This window comes from Ursus maritimus, unplaced genomic scaffold (genome assembly GCF_017311325.1).
Source record: "Ursus maritimus isolate PB19 unplaced genomic scaffold, ASM1731132v1 scaffold_14, whole genome shotgun sequence".
NCBI classification, from domain to species: Eukaryota; Metazoa; Chordata; class Mammalia; order Carnivora; family Ursidae; genus Ursus; species Ursus maritimus.
Window position 1 is genome coordinate 4,813,039 of NW_024423786.1, and position 25,745 is coordinate 4,838,783.

Genomic DNA, 25,745 nt, shown 5'->3' on the forward strand with positions numbered 1-25,745 from the left:
CCACGGAATGCGAGAAGATATTTGCAAATGACACTACAGATAAAAGACTAGTATACAAGATCTACAAAGAACTTCTCAAACTCAATACACGAGAAACAAATAAATCAAAAAATGGGTAGAAGATATGAACAAAAAAAAATGGGTAAAAACAAACCTCAATCACTGTGCTCAGCACTCAGAAATACTTGGTGAGGTACACATTTTTTTTAATATGGAAAAATGTACATCACATAAAATTTCTCATTTAACCATTTTAAAGTGTATAATTGAACAGCATTAAGTACATTCACAACGCTGTACAGCCATCTCCACAATTTAGTTCCAGGGCTTTTCCATCACCCCGCAGGCAAACCCCATGTCTGTTAAGCAGACGCTCCCCATTTCCCCTCGCCTGCAGTTCCCGGCAACCACTAACCTGCTCTTTGCCTCTTTACATTTGCCTAGTCCAGATAGTTCTTATAAATGGGATCATGCAGTGTGTGGCCTTTTGTGTCTGGCTTCTTTCACTTAGCTTCATGTTTTCAAGGGTCGTACATATTATAGCACATCTCAGAATTTCCTTTTTGTGGCTGAATAATCTATTTTATGGATGTTCCACTTTTTACTAATCCATTCATTTGTTTATGGACATTAAGTTTTTCCCACCATTTGGCTATTGTGAATAATGCTGCTATGAACATTCTTACAGAAATTTTGGTTTGCATACCTATTTTCAATTCTTTTGGTCTATATGTAGGATTGGAATTACTGGGTCATACGGTAACTCTATGTTTAAATTATTGAGGGTCCTCCGAAATGTTTTCCCCAGTAGCTCTACCATTTAATAGTCTCACCCACAATGTGTGAGAGTTCCAGGTTCCCCACATTCTTGACTACCCTTGATATTTTCCAATTTTTAAATTCCAGCCATTCTAGTAGATGTAAAGTAATATCTCATTGTGGTTTTGAATGGTTTTCCAAATAACTAATGATCTCAAGCATCTTCATATGCCTTCTTGGTATATTTTCTTTGTAGAAATGTGTATTCAAGTCATTTGTCCATTTTTTGATTGTCTATTACTTATTGAATTGCAAGAGTTGTTTATATATTATAGATACTAGATCCTTATCAGAAAAATGATTTGCAACTTTCCCCCCTATCCTGTGGGGTGTTTTTTCACTTTTTTGATAGTATGGAAGTTAAATTTTTATGAAGTCCAACTTTTCTTTCTTTCTTTCTTTCTTTCTTTCTTTCTTTCTTTCTTTCTTTCTTTCTTTCTTTCTTTCTTTTGTTTTAGGTTTCATATCTAAGAAAACATTCTTATGCCTATATTGTCTTCTAAGAGTGATATAGTTATAGAGCTTACATTTAGGTCTTTGATCCATTCTCAGTTGATTTTTGCATATGGTGTGAGATCAGGATCCAACTCCATCCTTTCTTATGTGATTCCCAGTTGTCCCACCTCTCTTTCTTGAGGAGACTATGCTTTTGCCATTGAATTGTCTTGGCTCCCTTGTTGAAGATCAGTTAACCATTGATATATGGGTTTCTTTTTGGACTCTCAATTCTATCCCATTGATCTGTATGTCTTTTGTTATGCCAGTACCGCAGTGTTACGATTATTGTAGTTTTGTAGTGAAGTGTTGAAATTAGGAAGTTTGACTTTTTCAACTTTGTTCTTTTTTTAAGATTATTTTGGTTATTTGGGGTCCCATGCAAGTCTGTATGATTTTTAAAATCAAATTTTCTGTTTTTGCAAAAGGGCTGATGAAATTTTGAAATGGATTGCCTTCACTCTATAGGTCACTGTGGGGAATTTTGCCATGAACAAGATTAAGTCTTCCAACCCATGAATACTAGCAACAAATGATCTGAAATGCTGTATGAACAACAGCAACAATAAAAAAGTAATGAACAAAAGGAAATGATGTCATTTACAATAGCATCAAAAAGAATAAAATACTTTGGAAAAAATTTAACCAAGGAGATATCAGACTTGTACACTGAAAACTACAAAATACTATTGAGATAAATTAAAGAAGACTGAGATAAATGGAAAGATATCCCATGTTCATGGGTGTCGATCTTGTATCCTGCAACTTCCCTTTACATGTTTAGGAATTTTTTTTCAACTAGATATACAGTTGTTCGCATACATCTCTTATATATATTTTTTTAATTTCTGTAAACTCAGTAGTAAAGTCTCACTTTCTGACTTTAGGAATTTGAATTTTCCTTTTTTTCTGAGTCAGTCTAGCTAAAGGTTTCTTGATTTTGTTGGTCTTTTCAAAGAACCAACTTTTGGTTTTGTTGGTTCTTTCTCTTGTTTTTCTGTTCACTATTCTGTTTATCTCTCTTAATCTTTATTATTTCCTCCCTTCTGCTAGCTTTAACTTTAGTTTGCTCTTCTTTTTCTAGTTCCTAAGGTGGAAATTATAGTTATTGATTTGAGATCTTTCTTCTCTTTTAATGTGGGTATTTATAGCTATAAATTAATTCCTAAGCTGCTTTCACATTATTCCTTAATTTTTTTTTGTTGTTGTTGTTGTTGGCGTATTATTCCTTTATTAGAAATTATAGGTGAGAAATTATTTCAACACCTGAAGGCCAAACTGCAACAGAAGATTATTCCTTAGGTTCAAGATTTTGAGACATTCTGGAAAAAGAGTTTTCTGTAAAGTATATCCTTTCCATGGCATGACAACATCATTCTTCTTTAAAAAAGTTACTGGACAGACATCATTTCCACCATCACCTATATAAATAATTTGTGTATGATTCACAGGTTGTAACTGAATCTACAAATTCTACCGAAACTACATTTTTGCAAAGATTCTTGGCGTACCTCTTGCAAGAATGAGCATGAATATTTTTCACAGTGAGATGATCATTGCTATCAAAAGATGCTGGATTTGTAAACCCTTTATCAAACATCATGAAAACTGGTAGCTCCTAAAACCTAATCTATGAAGACTGAATTTGAATCTGAAATAATGCTGCAGTCAAATTTATCCTTCTTTCTTTATGTTCTTTCTTATAAAGTTCAAAAGTTCCACAAACCCTAGAGTGAAAGGTATTGATGTCCCTGCTTTTTTCACTTCATCTTCTCTTACACCTGCATCTTCCAAATATTTAAAGATTCTGCACATAAATTTTGCTCCAAATCCTTTTTCATAAGAATTTTATAGAAGCTTTTTCTCTGGAGTGCACTGTAGAATCCAGGTGTCACCATTGTCATCTATGATTGTCTTGTCAAAGTCAAAAATGAGCAACGTTTTCATGGTTCCAAAAGCAAATTTGAGTTACCAGTATATGGTGTTCCTGTGGGGATGATTCTTTGAGCACTCAGAATGAAACCGACTTAGTATTTCCAAAACAATTAGTTTTACTTCAGAATAGAGATTATGTTAAACAGTCATGACAATCTTCAGTTTTAAACACCAGCCAGTTTCTAACCAACATTACTCCTACTCTGTATGCAGGGAACAAAGTCTTCCGGTTTGGAGCCAAGAAATGGAGACTTCCCAACTCCAGCATCATTACAGTGGAACACCTGATAGAATACCTGCCAGGTCTGCCCTGAATGTAGGTGCAGGCACCTAGTTGGGGGTCATCCCCTTTGAGAAGCACTTTGGATGAGGATGGGAGCACCAGACTGGGCCAGATCCCCAGGGCTCCTCACTGACCCAGGCCAGATGTCAGCAGCCATCCTGGCCTCTGTGGCTGCTCCTTTGGACTCTGCCCTCTGACCTCATTCCCGTGCCTTATCCCATAAGTTTTGATATATTGTATTTTTGTTTTCACACCTTCAACTATTTCTAATTTCCCTTATGATTGCTTCTCTATCCATTGGTTGTTTAAAGGTGTATCATTTAATTTGCACCTATCTGAGAATTTTCCAAATTTCCTCTGCCATTGATTTCTAGTTTCAGTCTGTTGTCAGAGAAGGTACTTTCTAAGATTCCAGTCTTTTAAAATTTATTGAGACTTGATTTGTGGCCTAACATATTGTCTCTACCAGAGAATGGTTCTATGGACTTGAAAAGAATGTGTATTCTGCTGTTGTTGGGTGGAGTATTCTGTTAGGTCTAGTTGGTTTACAGTGTTACTCAAATTCTCTATTTTCTTTATTGATCTTCTGTGTAGTTGTTCTATCCATGATTAAAAGTAAGGTAGTGAAGTCTCCCAACTTCTATTGTAGAACTATTTCTTTTTTTAATCCTATAAGTTTTTGCTTTTTATGTTTTGGGGCTCTTGTTGTTAGGTGTGTGTATGTCTTTAATTGTTGTATCTTCTTGAGGTATTGACCTTTTTCTCAATGTATAATGTTCTTTGTCTTTAGTAAAAATTTTTAAAGTCTCTTATCTCTGATATCAGTATAACCACCTCTGCTGTCTTTTGGTTACTATTTGCATGGAATATCTTTTTTCCATTACCTGACTTTCAACCTAGCTATGTCTTTGGATCTAAAGTAAGCTTCTTGTAGACAGCATATAGTTGGATCTTTTTTTTTTTAATCCGTTCTGTCAATCTCTGCCGTTTTGTTGGAGATTTAATCCATTTTTATTTAATGTAATTGCTGGCAGGGAAGGACTGAATTCTGTCATTTTACTATTCATTTTCTATATGTCATATCTTTTTTTTGTTCTTGAGTTCCTATATTATTACCTTCTTTTGTGTTGAACTGATTTTTTTTTTTTTTTGTGGCATGCCATTTTTTCGCCTTTTGTTTTCTTTACTCCATATTTTTTAGTTATTTTTTAGTGGTTACCCTGGTATAATGGGTTGAATAGTGTCTCCTCAAAATTTATGTTCCTAGAACCTCAGAGTGTGATCATATTTGGAAGTAGGGTCTTTGTAGATACAATTAAGATTAAGTCATATTGTCTTAGGGTGGAGCCCAATCCAATGAAGAGAAAATAGACACACACAAAGAGGGAAGAATGCCATGTGATGACTGAGGCAGAGATTAGAATGATGCATCTATAAACCAAGTAATGCCAAAGATTCCTAGCAGCCACCAGAAACTAGGGGGAGGCAAGGAAGGATTCTTCTCTAGAACCTCCAAGAGCTGGGTCCTGTCAACACCTTGATTTTGGACTTCTAACCTCCAGAACAGTGAGAGAATAAATTTCTATTGTTCAGGTTATCAAGTTTGTGTCCTGGATATTATTGGAAGCCCCAAGAAACAAATACGTTTGATTATTACAATTGACAACAAATTAGTTTGAACTAATACTAATTAGGCTTAATAGTATGCAAAACTCTGCTGCTAAACAGTTCATGCTTCTTCCTTTATGTTGTTGTTATCAGAAATTACATCTTTATATATGCACTGTGTGCTATTAACATAGATTAACAATTATTGTTTTATGCCTTGTCTTTCAACTTAGGTGGGGGAAAAAAGAGAAATTATGAACCAAAAATACAATAATACTGGTTTTATATTTACTTAAATAGGTACCTTTACTGGTGTTCTTTTTTTCCTTGTATTGCTTTGAGTTACTATCTAGTATCCTTTCATGTCAGCCTGAAGAACTCCTAGCATTTCCTGTAGGGCAGGTCTACTAGTGGTGAACCCCCTCAACTTTTGTTTATCTAGAAAGTCTTAATTTCTTCTTCATTTTTGAAGGATAGTTTTGCTCAATATAGAATTCTTGGTTGATAGCTTTTTTTTTTTTTTTTTTTTTTTGTCTCTTTAAATATTTCATTCCAGTGCCTTCTGGCCTCCATGGTTTCTGATAAGAAATTGTCTTGGGGCGCCTGGGTGGCACAAGCGGTTAAGCGTCTGCCTTTGGCTCAGGGCGTGATCCCGGTGTTATGGGATTGAGCCCCACATCAGGCTCCTCCGCTATGAGCCTGCTTCTTCCTCTCCCACTCCCCCTGCTTGTGTTCCCTCTCTCGCTGGCTGTCTCTATCTCTGTCAAATAAATAAATAAAATCTTATAAAAAAAAAAAGAAATTGTCTTTATCCTTATTAAGGACCCTATGTACATGATGAGTCTCTTTTCTCTTGCTGCTTTCAAGTCTCTCTTTGTCTTTTGGCAGTTTGATAATAATGTGTCTCAGCATGGCTCTCTTTGCCTTTATTCTCCTTCGAGTTTATTAAGCTTCTTAAGTGTGTATAGTCATGTCTTTCATCAAATTTGTGGCACTTTTAGTCATTATTTCTTCAAATGTTCTTTCTTCCCCTCTTCTCTCTCTCCTGTCCTTCTGAGACTCCTGCTGTGGATATGCTTGTATGCTTGATGATCTGCCATAGGTCTCTTAGGTGCCATTAATTTTTCTTCATTCTTTTTTCTTTGTGCTCCTCAGGCTGGATAACTTTATTGCTCTACCTTAAGTTCACTGACTCTTCTGTTCCAATCTGCTGCTAAACCCATCTAGTGATCTTTTTTTTCATTCCAGTTATTGTACTAGTCAGCCCTAGAATTTCAATTTGTTACTATTTATGATTCCTATCTTTTTATTTCTTTTTCCTGCCTTGGTGGGAAAGCATTTGAAAGCAGTTGAGGCCCAGTTCCAACCACTGAAATTCTATCAGGGGAACCCTGAAATTCCTGCAGTAGCTGCACACAACATGTTCCTTTAAGCTGAGACCTGTGCTGCTTGGGGTCACCTTAGTAGGAAATGAGCAGGGAGATATTGCCTGCTTTCTAGACTGATCATAAGGGGAGGCAACCAGATAGCATTAGAAATATACTTCACAGTTCAGGTCCTGGTTCTGCCTCTTCCTTGTGGTGTCATGTGGGATGATCCTTTCTCTGCACCTGGGATTCCTCATCCTATAGATCCAACTTACCCTGGTTTGCCTGAGACTTTCCTGGCTGTAGCACTGAAAATCCCACATCCCAGGAAACCCTACTTATCTGTGAGATGGAAATAATACTACCTACTAGAGGGTGGTTGTGAGGAATAGAAAGAAGATACAGGAAGGCACCCAGGGCATGGTTGTGTTCCATAATTATTTAGTTGTTACTTATGCAAAGTGCAGGGAGGGCTTTTGAAGACTGGGAATGATGCACCAAATAGCTATCATTTTGACATGAGACTTACTTTCCATGGAGCACCTGAAAGCAGAACCTGAAGAGTTCTGTTAGTTCTCCTTGACCACTTCTGCCAGCTATCCCTCTGGAAACATCGCCATGTGTCAGATCCCCACATGCTGCAGAGGGAGAACCATCACCTGCCTCTTTAATGACACACCCAGCTTCTTCCTGGCTCTGTTAAATGCTGAAGGACAGGGCTGTGTTCACTACAACATGAAGGCCCGGTGAGTGATTTGGGGGGAATCCTGGCCTCATAGAAGTGTTTCTGGTGGTGACAAAGGGAGGCACTGAGGTGGGGGTCCATGGGAAAAGGAGGGGCTATCAGTGTCCAGAGGTTGGGAAGGCAGTGAGACAGGGCTAAAGTGAGGCCTGCAGGGACATAGGTATTTTGAGGCCTGACCTCTGCTTGCTAGATCCCTGTCATAACAAAAGAGAAGGGAAACTCCCCAAGTCCTGCTCCACTTGTACCCCCAGAGCACTAAGATCTGGATTGTGGGCTGGATTCATGGAAGAATTACTTAGTGGAGAAGAGTGTTTTATACCAGAGGTAAGTGAAGGAGAGGGCATGGGTACCACTTCCATGTGGGTTTTTAAGAGAGGCACATATTCTTGTCAGCCAAAAGTCGATTTCATAAGGAACTGTTTTCAGAAGGAATGAATGACTCTTGTGTTATAGATGTTCCCACTCCCGTTTTGCTGCTTGAGATCTTGTATGCCCAGGCTTTCGGGCACACATTCCATTTCTTCCCTCTTGGGTTTGGCCTGAGCCTCTATTATCTCTCTCAAACCTGCCCTTTCTGACTGACATTCCTGTAGCATCAACAGATGAAAAGGCATCAGACCGTATTAGGCAGAGCAAGTAAGGGTGCCCCTGGACTTCATGGTTCCTCTAGCCTAGGACAGAGTCGCGGAGCCCTGCCTGCCTATAGCCTTTAGTGATGAAGGCTTCCTTCAAGGGCTTGGCATGAACTTCTCACCTCTGTATTTCTCCTAGTTGTCCGTATGTCCTGGTCTTGGATGAGGAAGGTGGGACTGCCAATGACTACAAGGGCTACGTAGTCCACAAATGGAGCTGGACTTCCAAGACGGAGACTTTGCTCTCCCTGGAATATAAGGTGGGCATGGACGGAACAGGTGGAGTGGCTTCAGCAACCTTCCTTGGGCTGCCCAGCATTCAGAGTCAGAAGCTACCTGTAAGACAAGTGCCTTGCCCTCAGGAGCTTTATAGTCTCTTTCAGAGGTTCCCCAGTTGGTGAGCAGTGGTCGGGAGCTGGCTGAGGTAAACTTTTCACCAGCCTGCAGCAACTGTTGGCTGCTGTACTGACCTTTCCTAGTAATATCTGTCCTATTTTATTTTTACTGTTAATATTACTACATTTTGATGGTTTAAATACCCCTCACTTTACGAAGGAACCATTATAGTAGTTGATAGCTTTATTTTTAATGCCTATACATGGTAATAAGAATAGTTAGTAACTCTTTGTTGGTCTCCCCAGGGTCTGTTTTTATTATGTCATGAAATTAAAAACCTGCAAGTCAAAGGTGGCTGACAGACAAACCCTTTTTTATTATTCATTTGATTGTTCAGACAGCCACTCTGATTTATTAAATAATAAATTACTGTGGAATTACTAATATTAAATAATGATAAATTTATTAATAAAGTAACTAATTGTGCTTGTTACTTTATTAAGGCAGAGTTTCTCATCCTTGGCAGAAAGGGCATTTTGGGATGGATAATTCTTTGATATAACTATGCACTGAAGGATACTTAGCAGCATCCCGCCAGATGCCAGTAGTACCTCCTCCCCAAGCTGTGAGAACTGAAAATACCCGCAGACATTGTCAGATGTCCCTGGGGGGAATAGTTGCCCTTGATTGTGAATCACTGATTTAGGGGGTAGAAAGATAATCAAAGGCCCTCAGGGAACCCCAAAGTCCAGGAGAGTGATAAGAATAGAGATAGAGAAGAATAAGGGAAATGAGAGAGGGACAAATTCATAGGGCTGGAATTCAGAGAAAGATCGCAGAACACAGAATCCACTCAAGGTGGCCTGATATTAAGAGCCCCAGGGGAAGGGTTATGGATGGAAGTACTCTTGGAGTGTGTGGCAGGGCTCGGGTACCCTATCCCTGATCATCTGTCTCGTATCCGTCCTGGTCATCCTATGAGTTTGGCCACTGGATTTTTATCTTTATATCCCAGTTCTTATGGATCACACCTCTGATTAGAAACATTCAATCCCTTGAACATATCTCACCCTTCCTATCCCCTTGGCCTGAAATGTGCCCCCCCCCCTCTCTGCCAATCCAGATTTCCCCTCCTTCACAGCCCTGCTCATACTTCTCCATCATGGCACTGCAGTCTACATCCATTTCTCTCTTTTCACAGTATGCACAGTCTGGGTTAGTCATTTGATAATTAGTCATGCTTTGGTTGCATATCAGAATCTTATGGAACCTTAAAAAATGCAGATCTCCAGGCACAGCCTCAGAGAGATTCTGATTCAGGTGGTCTGTTATAAGTGCTACATTTCTGTAGTTTTCACAAGTACTTCTGATGCTTGGCCAGGTCAGAGGTCATCAATCTAGGAGTGTACTGAGTTGTTGTCTTAGTATTAAGCTTTTTGTAGCTGTATGAAAAGTTTACAGTCCATGAAGAGTATAAATTGGTTGCAGATAGGCACCATATATTATGTATCAGTGTGACCAAGTGGACAGAGAACTGGAATGAGAGCCTGAGAAACCTTGTATAGTGCCAGCACCCAGACTCTGCCTATGAAGCTTTGTGAAAACCACTCAGCTCCCCTTAGTCTTGGTTATCTAATCAATACAGAATGGGTCGCCAGACCAGCCCTGTCTCACACTGCTTTTGTGAGAACTAAATAAAATAATGGCAGGGAAGTTGCTTTGACATCGCTAAAGTGTTTTGGCAATGTAGTTCAGTTCATTGTTCTATCTCCTGGAACTGCATACAGAAATTCACAACAGGGGCTGGTGCAGTCAGGAGGGGCCTGGAAGACAAAGTGACCCTTGCGTTGCCTCAGGAGCATGTGTGCATAGGTTTCATGCAGATAGAAGAGGGAGGGGAGAGCATTCTGGGTAGAAGGAATAGTATCTGTAAAGGCTTGGAGTTGGGACTTAGTGTGGCATCTTTAAAAGTTCACAGTTCTTTTTATGAAAGAAAGAGGGCCAGGAGGTGTATATGCTGTAGGTTGTGGGTGAGGGGCATTGGACGTCAGGCTGAGGAACTTGCTTGTTGTTTTGTAGGCTGCAGTGGCCAGTTTGTTGTCACCCAGATATTTATATTCCCAGTGTTTTCATTCCTCTCTGAAAATCCAAGTTTCCCTCCAGTATCATTTCTCTTCAGTCTGAAGAAGGTCCTTTAGCATTTCTTGAAGTGCAGATCTGCTGACAACAAATTCTGTTTGCTCTCATGTTAAAAATGTCTTTATGAAAGGATATCTTTGCTGGGTGTGGAATTCTGGGTTGACTGGGTTTTTTTTTTCCTTCCAGCAATTTAAAGATACTATTCCACTGTGTATGTCCTCCAAAGTTTACAATGAGAAGTCTGTCGTTATTCAAATCATTGTTCATTTTTCTAGTTGTTTTCAGGATTTCCTCTTTAATCTGATTTTCTAAGTTTGACTATGATGCATTTGGGTATGGTTGTCTTTGTTCTGTTGGGGTTTCCTGAGCTGCTTGAATTTGTAAATTCCTGTCCTTCACCAAATTTGGAATGTCTTCTGTCATTGTTTTAGGGGGAAATGTGCTCAATCTCTCCCCTTTCCCCCCGGGACTCCAATTACATGTATTTTAGAGCTTTTAATATTGTCCCAAAGGTCTCTGAGACTCTGTCTTTTCTTCTTGTAATTTTTGAGTGAAAGAGCATGACCAGGGGGAGGGACAGAGGGAGAGAGAGAAAGAATTTTTTTTTTTAAGGATACTTTGCGTGACATTCAAGTTGACACTGCCTCTTTACAAAAAAAAAAAGATTTATTTACTTGAGAGAGAGAGAAAGAGAGCATGAGTGGTGGGGGGGGTGGCCAAAGAGAGAGAGAGAGAGAGAATCTCAAGCAGACTCCCCGCCAAGTGTGGAGCCTATCACAGGGCTCGATCTCACAACCTTGAGATCATGAGAGCAGAAACCAAGAGTCAGTTCTTAACTGACTTAGCCACCCAGGCACCCTGACTTTGTTCTTTCTTGTTCAGAACAGTTTCTTCTGTTCTTAGATTAGATAATTTCCGTGGGTCTAACTCTCAAGTTCACTGACTTTATTCTGATATCTTCATTCTGCTATTATGCTAATCCTGTGAATTTTTTAAATTTCACATATATATTTTCAAGTCAGGAATTTCCATTTAGTTCTTTTTTAATATTTTCTATTTCTGTGCTGAGATTTTCTCTTTTTTCATTTATTACAAATATATTTTCCTTGGCTTCATTGAGTACAGTTAAATTAGCTGCTTTAAAGTTCTTGTCTAATAATTTCAACATCTGGGACATACCACATAGGATTGGTTATCTGTTACCCTGAGAATGGTTCACACTTCACTGGTTCTTTACATGTTAAGTAATTTTAGATCACTGACATTGTGTATGTTGTCTGAGGATCTGTGGATTGTGGAGTCTGAATTTCGATATATTTCTCTGAAGAGTGTTAACATTTTTGTTTTAGCAGGCAGTGAACTTGGCCAGACTCACACCACAAATTTTGTCTTACCTGCAGTAGGCAGGAGCTCACGTCTCAGTTCAGTTTTTCTGTTTCCCTGGCAATAAGCTGTCTTGAGTCTTCCCTGCTCATGCATGGTTCAGGGATTAGCCAGGGATATGGATGGTTTATTCATTGAATTTGAGCCTCTATTTCTTTGGTATTGTCCCTTCTGGAATTTTATCCTTACTTTTCTGTGATTGAAGTTGCCACAGGTTCAGTCCTTTGGTTCTCTGTGCCAGGAAGATGGTGGTGTTTTGACCATGACTGTGGCTTGCTTTCAGGCTAAAGCCATAAAGTAGAAATTCATCCCGTGCCAGCCCTTTCTTTTAAGTTTTGATTCTTCAAAATTTGCCCACTTCTGTTTATTCTTCAGAGCCTTCGGGTTATTGTTTTATTGTATTTGTGTTCAAGTTCTGTGAGAGGGTCAGCCTGGTAGGAACTGACTCAGCTAAATTAGAGGTATAACCAGCTGGTTAGTTTCTAAGTTGAGGACTGGCATACTCAGTCCAGCAGTGTGTAGAAAGTTGACTAGAAAGGGAAAGTTCAGTGGATGGGCTAGTACACAGACTAGTTATGGAGTTACTAGCCAGACCTGACATGATGAAGGGTAGCAGCAACATTTTTTAAGGGAGCCATTTCAATAGAAGGATTCAGTGGCATTCAAGCATCAGCTGCATGAGAGAAGAGAGGAGTATAGATGACTCCACAATGGCATATGTATCTGGGTGGAAACAGAAGTTTCTGAGAGGGTCAAAGATCAGTGTAGTTTTAGATGTGTTGATTGGGCTCAGCGGCTTTTGTGACATAATCCTCTCTTAGGTTGAGAGAGTGGGGATGATGGATATATGTGCTGGGTTGGCTCATGAATTCCCAAGAGGATGAGAAGTGAATGAGCTTGTAGAGCACCCATATTTGGGGCACTGGTGAGAGGAAGAGAAACCACCCAGGGAACAGGGATAATAAACAAAATAGTTATACTATGCTAAGCCCTATACATGCTTTACCCCACGAAATCTGCTCAGTGCCCTAGGAAAAAACTTCTGTTACTGTCCCCAGGCTCAGAGAAGCTAACCAACTTGCCTAAAATTGCTGCACTGGTAAGTAGCAATACTGGGATTTGACCTTGTCAGACTGTAGCACTTGAGCTCTCAGCCACAGCTCTGAACTACACTCTCTAGAAGAAGAACAGGGGAAGATAGGTGTTTTTTTTTTTTAAGTGGGAGTGATAACAAGTTTGAAGATGTCAAAAGACTTGACAAGAAGACAGCCATGGATCAAATGTTTTCTGGGTGCTGGAGAGCACTAGCATGCAGAATGAGGAAGGGAACCAATGGTGAGGAAATTGAATGTAGACCTTGGGGGCCAGTAAGTGGAATAGCAGAAGGAAATGAAAGGAGTGAAATGAAGAGTATTTCCTTAGTTCAGAGGAGTCCTAGGGTACACGTAGGTCAGGGACATCGAAGATGGAAAAAAGCATCACCACACAGCAGGTGGGGCTGTAGACTCCTAGGCCCTTGGGTAGGGCCACTGTGCATCGGTAACTCTCTGCACATGTGAACCGTACAGGGACCTCAGAGGATTGTGCTGCCACATCCTAACAATATCTGCTCATGTGCGTTATGGGCCTTTGTGGCTTGTGAAGCCACTTCCATAATCTTTATCTCATTTGAACCTAATACTAGCCTTTCAACTATTCCTGTTGAGGAATTTGAGCTTCAGAGAAGCTGGCTCGCTAACAGTGGCCAAACTGGAACTTACTTCTACAAAATTACCTACTTGTACAAAATTCTCATTAAGGAGTGAGTTGCTGTAAAGGCAGCTCATTCTCCCTCTTTCTCTCTGGGACTGCTACTTAGGAAATCCCACCCTTTTGGAAGTGATTTTTTTAAAAAGCTCCTTTGGCTCCTCCTCAGGGGACAAGTAGTGACATATTTGGTGATTTGGGGTGGGGACTGAGCATGTGTGGCTCAGCCCCTTCTGGGTTCCCTTTTGTTATCTGCCTACTCACCCACAGAGGAGCACGTACTGGTGTCTCCTGCGTTGTCAGCTTCCCCAGGCGGCTCTGCATCTCTAGACGAAGGCTCATAGTCAGACCTGGTGCCTGGGGTGGGCATGTCTGATTCATAGACAGTGTAGGCTTATGACCCAAGCTGCATCTCCATCCAGCTCTACTAGAACCAAAGTCGGTGTGCCTCCAGACTCGATGTCTCTTTCACAGTTGGGTCTAAGCTTGGGCTAGAAAGGGAAGGGGCAGGGATAGAAAGACATCAGTTAGTTTTTCTGCCAGTCCCCCAGAGAAAGACTGGAATTCTTTCTTCTCCATGAAAGTTAAATTCCAACATAAGAACTGGAAGGATATTACAGCTTTCTCGGCCCCAAGCCAAGAGGAGTTTTGTGCCTTGTGGAGGGGTGGGAGGAAGGGTGGATAATAGAAGCAGAGATTCTCTAAGTATTGTTTCTTCATCTGCAGGTGAATGAGCAAATGAAGCTGACGGTGCTGAGCCAGGACTCCATCATGGTCTCCTTCACCTCCCTGAATGAAACAATAACACTCTCTGTATCAGCCAACAACTGTCCCCACGGGGTAGCACATGATAAACGGGTAAGCCAAAGCAGACCAGGTTCCCACGCCTGACCCCAGGGTGTCTCATTGTGGGTTGCCAGTCCATATCTCAATGCCTGTGCTCCTCCTATCCCCCTACCCCCTGCCCCATGCAGGGCCCTACCTCTTTCTCTGACTAATGGACTCTTATTCATCATCACTGTCTGATGTTAGCACCAGCTTGTCTGTGAAACTTTTATCCGTTAGGAGTCTTACAGCTGTGATAGTATCCAAAGCAGGTTAGCTAAGCGTGGAGAGAAACGATATTGGCTCAGTAAAACTGAAAAGTCTATCAGGAGGCAGCTTTAGGCATGGCTGGATCCAGACCCTCAGATGATTCCATCAGATTTTCCCATCTCTTGGCTCCACTTTCCTCTTTGTTGGCTTCATTCTCCAGGAGTTTCTCTCCTTATGGTGACAAGATGGTCATGAGCATCTCTGGGCTCATTACTCTACCAGCTTTGCTCTTCCTAGGAGAAGAGGGGCTTCTCTTTCCTAAGCGCTCAAGTAGAAGTGCCAATACCAACACTGCTACCTCCGTCTGAAGAGGCCCCCAAGGCCAGGACCACACGTTGCTCTCACAGGCCAGGCTCGGGTATCATGTGCTCCTGAGAGCCAAAGGGCATGATCAGCCCCAGGTATGCCACCTGGGTGAAGGATGAGGCAGAAATATCATGGTGCTGTTACCAGAAGAGGGAGAGATGATATTGGAAAGAATAACTACCAATGTGTGTTGATGACTCTCTCCACCACCCCCTTTCCCATCCCAAGGAGAGTCCACCTCTCCCTCTGCTCAGCCCTCCCTGCCATGACTCAGCTCTATTTTAGCACTCCTTTTTTTTATAAACCTATCTTCTCTACCAGATTGAGAATTCCCTGTGATTCCTACCAATGTCTGTTTCCCCAGGGCTCCAGCACAGGACCGCTTCAAATTAAGTACTTACTAAATGTTTGTTGGATGGGTAAGAAAACAGTGGAGACTGGAAGCCCAGGTCTTCTATTCACTGGGTCTTTATAGATCCTACTATGTGCCTGATCCCAAGTCAACATCGTGGAGAGAGATGGAGAGGATGGAGGGCACACAGTCCCCAATCCCTGAGGGGTTTCTGGTCTAGTTGAGAACAGTCTTCCACTGTGAGACAGGGGTAACCAAGGGTTCATTGATGGAGCAGGTCACTTACATTACAAACAGGGTGCTTTGCTAAGATTAATTCACAGGGGAAGCCTCCTTGGAACAGCAACAGAAGGACCACACCTCCTAGTTTCTGCGGGACCAGTCCCGGTTTATACCTGCCAGCCTGGAGGAATTATTAATAGCATCCTCTTTCACTCTTAAAAGTGTCCTGGTTTGGATGCTCGCTTAAATGATCACCCAGAGGGCAGTTCACCCTCCCCACGTTCCTGTCTGGGGTTGAGCAAGGCTCTTGTGCTGCAGGGGCATTTGCCACCAACATGCCATAGGCTCATAGACTCACAGAGCTGACAGAGCCCATTAGGAGCAGCCAGCCCAACGTTCTCACTTTACATGGGGACGTGGAGGTGGGCATTTGTTAGGGACCCGTGCTATATGAACAAGACACAGAACACCTGTGTTTCTCTCGGAGGAGAGCATTGCACCTGTTTTCCCACCACCTTTTCATTTAAGCAGCATTTCAACTTCATTAATTCATTAAGTAATTCAATTAACATTTATTGGCATTAGTGTGCCAACTTGGCTGCTGGGGATGTAGAAATGGAAGAAATTCTCTAAGATAACCTTCTGTCTAATGGAAGGGGGCGAAAGCATCAACACCAGTTGTAATCCAGCTGGATTGGTGCAGTGTGCCAGGGAAAGGGGCACCATGGGAGCTGCTGGCGTACCAGGCGAGAGTATTCGTTAAAGGGGCCCCATAGGAGCACCCAGGAAACTCAGATGCCCGTGACTTCAGGATGCACTGATTACTTCAGAGAGCAAAAGAACCCCAGGTTTCGACTCCATTTAGGCTAAGATGATCATGCTTATTGATGGGCCCACCCTGCCCATTTGGTTCCATGCTATTACTCTAAGAATTGCTGTTACATGACTAAGCACACATGGTGTATGAGGTCCTATGTCTATATTTCTTAAAAACCTTTTTAGGCTGTGTTTTAAAAATGTGAGCTTACTTTTCTTAGCAAAGGCAATAGATACTAGAGAATTGTTCTTGCCCATAAAATGGTAGCAATGCTTTGTTTTCCTAACAACCTCTTGTCTGGTAATCACTGGAGTCTGGATCACAGCTAAGAACCAGGATGCAAGCAATTAAAGACCCCCGTGAAGAGCCAAGGGAGGTCACTCTGTCCATGTACCAAACATGCCCTCTGGGCCTAGGAAAGCCCTTAATAATTCAAGTTTTATTTTATCTTACCTGAATGCAATCTTAGAAGCGAGAACTGGAAGTCCAGAGCTGTGCTGTCCAATATGGTAGCCACAAGTCACAAGTGGCTACTGAGCACTCGCGATGTGACAAGTCCAGATGGAGATCAGCCATAAGAGAAAATACACATTGCATTTCAAAAACATAACATGAAAAGAAAATGTAAAATTTCTCATGAATTGTTTGATTCCATGTTAAACTAAACATTTTTTTTTTATATATTGGGTTAGATAAATATGTGGCTAGAATTAACTTCACCTTTAAGAGCTTTTTTATGTGGCTACAGGAACATTTACAACCACATATGTAGCTTGCATTTTAGTTCCAGTGGACCGTGCAGGTCTAGAAGGTGGCGTCTTCATCAGGGAAGCTCATGGAGGCAGTTTGACAATGTGGTGGAAAGCTGGAAAGTTATTTAAAGGGACATCATAACTCAAAAAGTATAACTGTCTTGGGGACATTTAGCATAGGGCTAAGCAGACCAGTACATTAAAACAGCTTCTGGAAACAATGCTGGATTCTAGTCAGTAGTCATTGATGTTGACCCAGAAGACTGACTTGCCATAGAAGCAGCAAGGTCGAAACCCCTTCTGTTTAATACGGAGTACAAATTTCAGACTAGATAAACAGCAGCAAATGAGGAAATATCGGATTTATTGTAGGGAACACAATTTCCAAATGTTGTGTTTAGTTGCCAGGTTAAGCATCTTGGAATACTTTTACACAAAATATGGATAATGCCCAGAAAATTGGCTTATGTTCGATTCTTGGACTGTCAGAGCTGCAAGGGGCCCCTGAGAAAACTTGCTGATTGTGCAGGCTAGCCTAGGTTAGGAAGAGGCCATGGAGGGGCGCCTGGCTGGCTCAGTCGTTAAGTGTCTGCCTTCGGCTCAGGGCGTGATCCCAGCGTTCTGGGATCGAGCCCCACATCAGGCTCCTTCGCTGAGAGCCTGCTTCTTCCTCTCCCACTCCCCCTGCTTGTGTTCCCTCTCTCGTTGGCTATCTCTCTCTCTGTCAAATAAATAAATAAAAACTTAAAAAAAAAAAAAAGGAAGAGGCCATGGAGCCTTGGGCTGGTCCCTTCCACTTCTGGGCCTCAGTGTCCCCATCTGTATAGTGATATGTAAGGGCCTTCCCAGCTTCCACACTCTCCCACCTGGGACTTTTAAAGTCCGTTCAACTTCTTCCTATGTCTGTGTGTTTGGGATTGGTTATCTGTCATCAGCAAAATCCATGGCAGTCTAGAAAAGCTGAGGGTGGGAGGTAGGGTGGCCTCCTCCGCTAAGTTCCCATCACTGAGAAGCTTGTTAAATGGCTTCCCCAGACACGCATCACCTTGGAAGGAGCCACCTATCAGAGTGACAGGCAGAACAGCAGTCCCAGCTTTTATGGCCCTGCAGCCAGGCTCCTCACTAAATATTTCTATCAAAGCAGCACTTTGAAAGTGAGGCAACACCTCAATTTAAATGCTTTATTGGGCCAGAGCGCCACCTCAAATCCTTTTTGGAAGCAGGCTGGGTATAAATTACAAATAAATAAATAAAATTAGCCTAGAAGCAGCAGCTAGGGCCAAAACCCAGAAGGATGGTTGAGGCTTTGCTATTATTTGGGGGCATCCTTTACAGAAGCCCTGCCTGCAGGGTAGATAAGGACACGTAGAGTGACCGTCATTCTTCAGAAAATCTGTCCGCTATCCATCCCATTCTCTCTACCTGAGGCTTCACTTCCACAGAAATTGGACGGATGTGCAGGAATTCACTGAGCAGAGGGGGGACAGAGGTGTGTCCCAGCAGAGGTGACGGCACCTCCCCCAAACCAGAGCAAGGCCTAGTCGTTGGTGGGCTGGGCTAATGGCTCCTGGCGGGGAGGCAACAATGCTCTCTCCTCCTTGGCCTTTCCCCAGCTGCTAACCCGCATGGACGACAAAATATTCAAGATGAACCGAGCTCTGGCAGAGATCAAGAAGCGGTTTCAAAAGACAGTGTCACAGTTTATGAATTCCGTCTTGCTGGCAGCAGGTAAGGGGCAGAAAGGTGGGGGATGCCTAGCTGATAACTTCCTAAGTCTTGGATCACCTGCAAGGCATCTCTGAGGACAGCTTTTTACCACCCAGGGAGGCAGGCGGGCAGGGTGACTTCCTCGTTGGTAGATGGGGTGACGAGGCTTGGGCCGCTGAAGCAAAGGTACTTGCTCAGGGCCATGTCACAAGTAATGGCGGCCTTCACCACCTTCAGTTTCTGAGCGCCGTCCCGCGTGTCCTCAGTGTCTCCTGTGGTGGTTTTATTTTCCTGAGCGTCCCATCGTTCTGTAACTCTTTCTGACCCACTCCTCCATCTGGTTCACCTTTCAGCTCTGTCTCCCATATTGTCCATCATCCGTTTGTAGACCCTGTTCCTCTCCTTGCGGACAATCTCAATAGAAGAGAAGAAAGCAGCCAGCTCACCAGACTGTCCCTGTTAGGCCACAGGGCTCCTCCAGGGCCAGCATGGTGACCTCAGGACCCCTCCCACATCTAGGCTTTCCTGCTGATGGGCCTGGGGACAAAGGAACAGTGACTTCCATTCTGTGCCACCCCTGGCTGGTTACTGGGGGGCTGTGCTCCAAGGAGTTTCTCCTCATCCCTAAATACTCAGTTCAGCTGTATCCCTCCTCCAGAAAGCCTTCCCTGATTTCCCCAGCAGAATGAGTCTTATACTCCTCTGGGTTCCCACAACACATACAAAATGTACTCTAATTATAAATCTTACTACCTAGCATAGTGACTATTTCTTTGTTTGCCCACCCCCCGGCCCCATACCCCAGCTTGGAGTTCTCAGAGGCGGGGAACCCTGTTTGGGTCATCTGTATATTCCCAGCATCCAAGAAATGTTTGGTAGGTGAATGAAGGAATGAAGGTCCCAGGCCTTAGAAGTTTTCAAGTCTAGTAGGGAAACTAAAACAAGAATACAAATAAGCACAACAAAGAAAGTAGATGGAAATTACTTAAATCCAGAAATATATGGACCAGCATTCTCAGGGAAGAGAACAATATGGCTGCGTTGTGTACCCAGCCTCTATGAGAGCAATGGAGGATACAGAGCTCAATGAAACACAGGCTTCTTGGAGGAAGAGGCATCTCAGCTGGGTTTTGACGAATGAATAGAAACGAGATTGATTTGTTCTTACATTCAGCCAGCATTTGCCGATCCACTAATTGTACTAGTGTTGGAGCTCTGCGCTGGACAGCAGAGGGGAGACAGCCTGGCAGGAGGATGTGCAAGAGTGGAGGAGTGGCATGGAGGATGAGCTGAAGGGCTGCTGATACGCAGAGCCCCACAACAGGGCAGGGAAGGCTGGGCCACGAGGGCGAGTGACAGCTGTGTCTTCTGTTAACAGGCCTGTTTACCATAGAATACCCGGTTAAGGAAGAGGCGGAAATCAGTCGAGCCAAGGTAAAATCGAGTCCCTATTTCGAGCGGAGCACCAAGCCAAGTTTATACTCAGGAGAAGCCCTTTTACTACGATCTCAGTCAGCCCGACCTGAATCCTCAATTGGAGAGTCTTCAAAGGAAGAGCATGTGTCTGCTTCTGTAAGCCCCACTCGGAAGAAGAGCATCAAGATCCAAGCCAAAGCCATGGTCGCACCCAGGTGGGCTTGGGCCTTCGTTTCTTCTGGCCTCCCTGTGTCAGACACAGGGATGGGCCGCAGGCTCACGGCGGAGAACAGAACAGATGAGGCCCTTCCTCTTAGAGCTGAAACGTTAGGGGCAGGAGAAGAAAGACAATAAACACATGAAGGAATGACGTCATTTTCGGTAGTGATAAGGTCTAGGAAGAAAGTAAATCAGGGTCACGGGTTAGAGCAGAAGTTGGCAAACTGGGGCATTCACCAAATCTGGCCCCACTGCCTGCCTTTTGATGAGTGAGCTAAGGAAGGAGAGTTTTTACCTTTTGAAATGCTTGGGGGGAAAAGATCAAAAGAAGAATATTTTATGACATGTGCAATGATATAAAATTCAAATGTCACGTTTTATTGGAACAGCCACACCCACTCATTTACATGTTGTCCATAGCTGCTTTCCTGCCAAGACAAAATGTTGAGTAATTATGACTGAGACCATCCGGTCTGCAAAAACTAGAATATTTACTATCTGGCCCTGTGTAGAAAATGTTGACTAACGCCCGGGGGGTAGAGAGTGGCTGGGAAGTGGGGTGGGTAGTGTTAAATGAGATAGCCGGTCAGGGAAGGCACTTCTGGGGAGGTGATATTTAAACGGGGATCCAGGATGAGAGATGAGAAATAGGCAGCCACAGAGAAGGACGGGGAAGGAACAGCAGCAGAGGGTAGAGCAAGCAGAGACCTGCGACAAGAACATCCCACCATGCCGGTATGTGTGAGGGAAAGCAAGACCAGTGCCGAGCATGGTGATGAAGAGGGCACATGGCTGTGCATTGAGCACAGAGAGGTACGCAGGAGCCAGATCAGGTGGCCTTGTTAGTGCTGTAGGAAGCCATCCCGTCACTTTAAGACAGGAAGTGGTATCATCCGATCCATGGGGTTTTTTAACTTAAAAAAAAAAAAAAACGTATCTTTTATGTTTTTCTATTTTAATTTTATATCATATTAATTACATAAATTGCAATATAATATTAAAATGCTTAGGGGAAAAGCATTTTGAGGGGCTCATTAAAGTATTTTAATATAATATTAGTATAATATTTCTATATAAAAATATAGAAAAATGAACAAATCCTAAGTGTATAGCTCAATGCATATCGCAAAGTGAGCACACCTTATAACCAAACCAAGGAATAGAGTATTACCAGCTCCTTAGAAGTGCCCTCTTGTCCTTGCCCTCCCAGGCCTTCCTCCTCAAAGGGAAGAGTTCTAACTTCATACATTAGAAGGTTTTTTTTTTTAACGTTATTGCAATGGAGCTATTCAGGATGTATTCTTTGACATCTAGGCTCTTTTGCTCAACACTATAATCGTGAGTTCTGTGTCGCAGTAGTTTGCTCATTCTCATTGCTGGATGGTAATCTATTATTTGAGTACACTATGAATTATGCATTCTGATGTTAGTGGGTATTTGGGTTGTTTACAGTTGTGGTTAATGACCAACTGTGCTGGCGTGAGCACATGTCCTTGTTGATGGTTGGCATACGCCGGGGGGTGAGATGGCTGTGCTGAGTAGGTATATGTCTCACTCGTAGTAGGGACTGGCCATTTTCTGGAGTGCTGGTATCAAGTTCTGCTCCCGCCAGCGGCAGTGAGACCTTCGGTTACTCCACATCCTCACTAATGCTTGAAATTGCCAATGATTTCAATTATAGCCATTCTGTAATGATGATAAGGGTTTTCATTTGTATTTCCCTGGTGACTGTAGAGGTTGAGTACCTCTTCGGTCACTTTTTGACCATTTTGGATATTCTCTTTTGTAAAGGGCCTGTTTAGCTCTTTCATCCATTTTTCTACTGGTCATTTGCCTTTTCTTGATTTATATTTTGGAGTTCTTTGTATGTTGTGGGTACAAGACTTTTCTCAGTTTTACATGTTGCAAATGATCTTACACTTACTCTGATAAGGATGCCTATTGAGGAACAGAAGCTGGCAAATTTAACATCCAATTTTCAATATTTTTCTTTATAATTAGCTTTTTATATTCTATTCAGGAACTTTCCCTGTTCAGAGAAGATGACAATATTCAACAAAGTAACTTTTCTAGTAACTTTTTAATTTTAACTTTTACATTATATTTTTCCTCCACCTGGAAATTTCTGTGGCGATGTGAAATAGGAACCAAGTTTTAATTTTTTTCCATATATATAAAATATACAAGTATTCCAATATATATAAAAGATTGTAACTTCCCCATGACTCTTTGGTGCAAGCTCTGTCACAAGTTAAGGGGCTCTATGTGTATTAATCAGGGGACATTTTCTGGATTCCTATTTTGTTTCCTATTTGTCCAGTCTTTTACCAATACCAAACTATCCAATTAATTATTATAGCTTTATAATAAGTATTGATATATAGCAGACTACTCAAACATTGTTGTTCTAAATCTTTTTGCTGTTTTTTTGCCCTTTACATTTCCATATAATTTTAGAATCACCTTGTCAGTTTAAAAAATATATCTTGGGATTTCAACTGGATTGTTAATGTCTTATAATATTGGAATATTTCAATCCATGAACGTGGTTTATCTTTTTGTTTATTTATTGTCTTCTCTAATCTCTCTGTAGTTTTCAACATAGAGGTCTTATGTGTCTTTCATTAGGTTTATTTTAGGGTATTTAATAATTTTTGTTGCTATTATAAGTTATGGTATTTTTTAATTTTTAAAGATTTATTTATCTATTTTGAGAGAGAGGAAGAGAGCACGAGCCAGGGGAGGGACAGAGGGAGAGGGACAGAAATCCTCAAGCAGATTCCCCGCCAAGCGTGGAACCTGGTGCAGGGCTCAATCCCAGGACCCTAAGATCATGACCTGAGCCGAAATCAAGAGTTGGATACTCACCGACTGAGCCTCCCAGACACCCCTATAAATTATGTTTTTAATTTAATTTTTTGATTTGTTGCTGGTTTTAGAAAGGCAGTTGATTATATCTCAATTTGAATTTATTTTTAATTTACTTGCAGTAAACTTTACTCTTTTTGGTGTAAAAGTCTATGAGTTTCGGTAAACGCATAGAGTTGTGTAACCACCAGCATAGCAAAGACACAGAACGGTTTTATCACCTCCCACTCTTCCTCCCCAAATTTCTTCATGTGGCCCCTCTGTAGTCAAACTCTTCACTCACCCTTAATCTCTAGCAACTGCTGGTCCGTTCTTTGTAGCTATAGTGTTGCATTTTTTAAAATGTCATATAAATGGAATTATACTATATAGACTTTTGAGTCAGGCTTCTTTCACTTAGCATAATGGATGCAAGTTTTATCCATGTTGTGGCACGTATCAACAGTTCATTTATTTTTATTGCTGAGTAGTAGTCTCTTTCAGAGGGCCCCACACTATCCCCACATTCAGAGATTTACCAGAACTCATGGGATTCAGCATACAGTCGCATGAATGGATGAGGTTTATTGTAGTGAAATGATATGTGATAGCCCCTCTTTTATGTCTGGTGGTAATTTGGGTCTTCTCTTTTATGTTGGTCAGTCTGGCTATAGTTTCATCAGTTTTATTAATCTTCCCAAAGAGTTAGCTTTTGGTTTCATTGATTTTTCTCTATTGTTATTCTGTTTTCAATTCCATTTTTTTCTGCCATTCATTTTTATTTTCCTTTTCCTTGTTTTGTGTATAAACTGCTTTTTACTAGTTTCTAGATTGTAAGCTTGGGTTATTAGTGGGGCCTTATTTTCTAATACGTATTTCATTCTGCAAACTTCCTTCTAAGCATATTTTGCCTGCATTCCGTAAATTTTGAAATGATGGATTTTAATTTTTATTCCACTTAAAATATTTCCTAATTTCCCTGTAAGTTCATCTTTGGCCCATGAGTAATTTAGAAATCCAATCTCTAATTTCCAAATGTTTGAGGATTTTCTAGATATATTTTTGTTATTGATTTTTAGTTTATTTCTGATATAGTCTGAGAACATATTTTGTATGATTTCTGTTCTTCTAAATTTGTTAAGGTTTGTTTTATGACCTCAGAACGTGGTCTCTCTTCGTAAATGCTACATGCGCACTTGAAAAGAATTGTATTCCGGTCTTGGTGGGTGGAGTCTTCAGCAAACCTTTCAATAGGGGATCATTGACAAGTGTCAGTGAGGTCCAGTGATAGTGTTGTTTAGTTCATCTGTATTCTTGCTGATTTTCTGTCTTCTCGTTCTGTTGGTTACTGAGAATAGAGTGTTGATGTCTCCAAGTATGATCGTGGGTTTGTTTATTTTACCTAAGTTTCTTAAAATATGTATGACTGTTGAAAGCAGAAGTTATAACATTTTTGAGGTGTTTCGATACATGTCTTCAATATCTTCAGATTTTATCATATTTTTGCTTCATAAATCTTGGAGCTATGCTGTTAGGTATAACACATTTGCCTCTTTTATCATTATGTAATGTCCTCCTGATACCTGGTAATTTTTCTTGTTCTGACGTCCACTCTGTATAATAATAATATACTCACTTCAGATTTCTTTTGATTAGTATTTGCTTGGCATAGCTTTTCCCTTCTGTTACTTTTAATCTATCTGTATCATTATATTTAAAGTACGTTTCTTGTAAATAGCATATAGTTAGGTCTTATATTTTTATCCAATATGACACTTTTAATTGGTGTATTTAGACCAATTACATTTAATATAATTATTGATATAGTTAGCTCTATTTGACAGAGAGAGAGAAAGCCAGTGAGAGAGGGAACACAAGCAGGGGGAGTGGGAGAGGAAGAAGCAGGCTCCCAGTGGAGCAGGGAGCCCGATGCAGGGCTTGATCCCAGGACCCTGGGATCACACCCTGAGCCAAAGGCAGACACTTAACAACTGAGCCACCCAGGCGCCCCTGTTTTGTTTTGTTTTTATTCCTCTCTTCTTTCCTGCCTTCTTTTGAATTGCTTGAATATTTTTAGTGTTCCATTTTAATTTGTCTGTTGGCTTTTTAGTATATCTCTTTGTTTTTAATTTTTCTTTTAGTATTTGCTTTAGGATTTACATTCTATATGCCTTACCTTAAACAGCCTATTTAGGTTTAATATTGCCACTTTAAAGGAAATGTAGTAATCTTACAACCATATATTATGTCTCTTCTCCCCCCATTATAGTATGGTTGTCAAATGTATTACATCTACATATATTGAAACCCCTTAATAATGTTATAATCTTTGCTTTCAACAGTCATGAATTTCAAAGAACTTAAGAAAAATAGTTTATTATATTTACTCAGATATTTATAATTTCTGTTGACCCTCTTTAATTTATGAAGTTCTGAGTTTCCCTCTGAGATCATTCCCTTTCAGCCTGACGAATTTCTTCTAGCATTTCTTTTAGAGCAGATCTGTTGGTGATTATTCTTTTTT

At 41.3% G+C, this 25,745-nt stretch overlaps 1 protein-coding gene and 1 pseudogene across 1 annotated transcript in view; one reads left to right on the forward strand and one right to left on the reverse strand.

Moving 5' to 3' along the window:
* The window catches only part of CUNH3orf20 (chromosome unknown C3orf20 homolog), a 70,762-nt gene that overhangs the window by 20,653 nt on the left and 24,364 nt on the right, over nucleotides 1-25,745 (forward strand). The window contains 5 exon segments of the mRNA XM_008697834.2: nucleotides 7,104-7,253; nucleotides 8,024-8,144; nucleotides 14,215-14,346; nucleotides 18,646-18,760; nucleotides 20,118-20,370. Coding sequence (XP_008696056.1) covers nucleotides 7,104-7,253; nucleotides 8,024-8,144; nucleotides 14,215-14,346; nucleotides 18,646-18,760; nucleotides 20,118-20,370 — 771 coding nt within the window.
* Nucleotides 2,537-5,652, reverse strand: LOC103669514 (annotated as a pseudogene).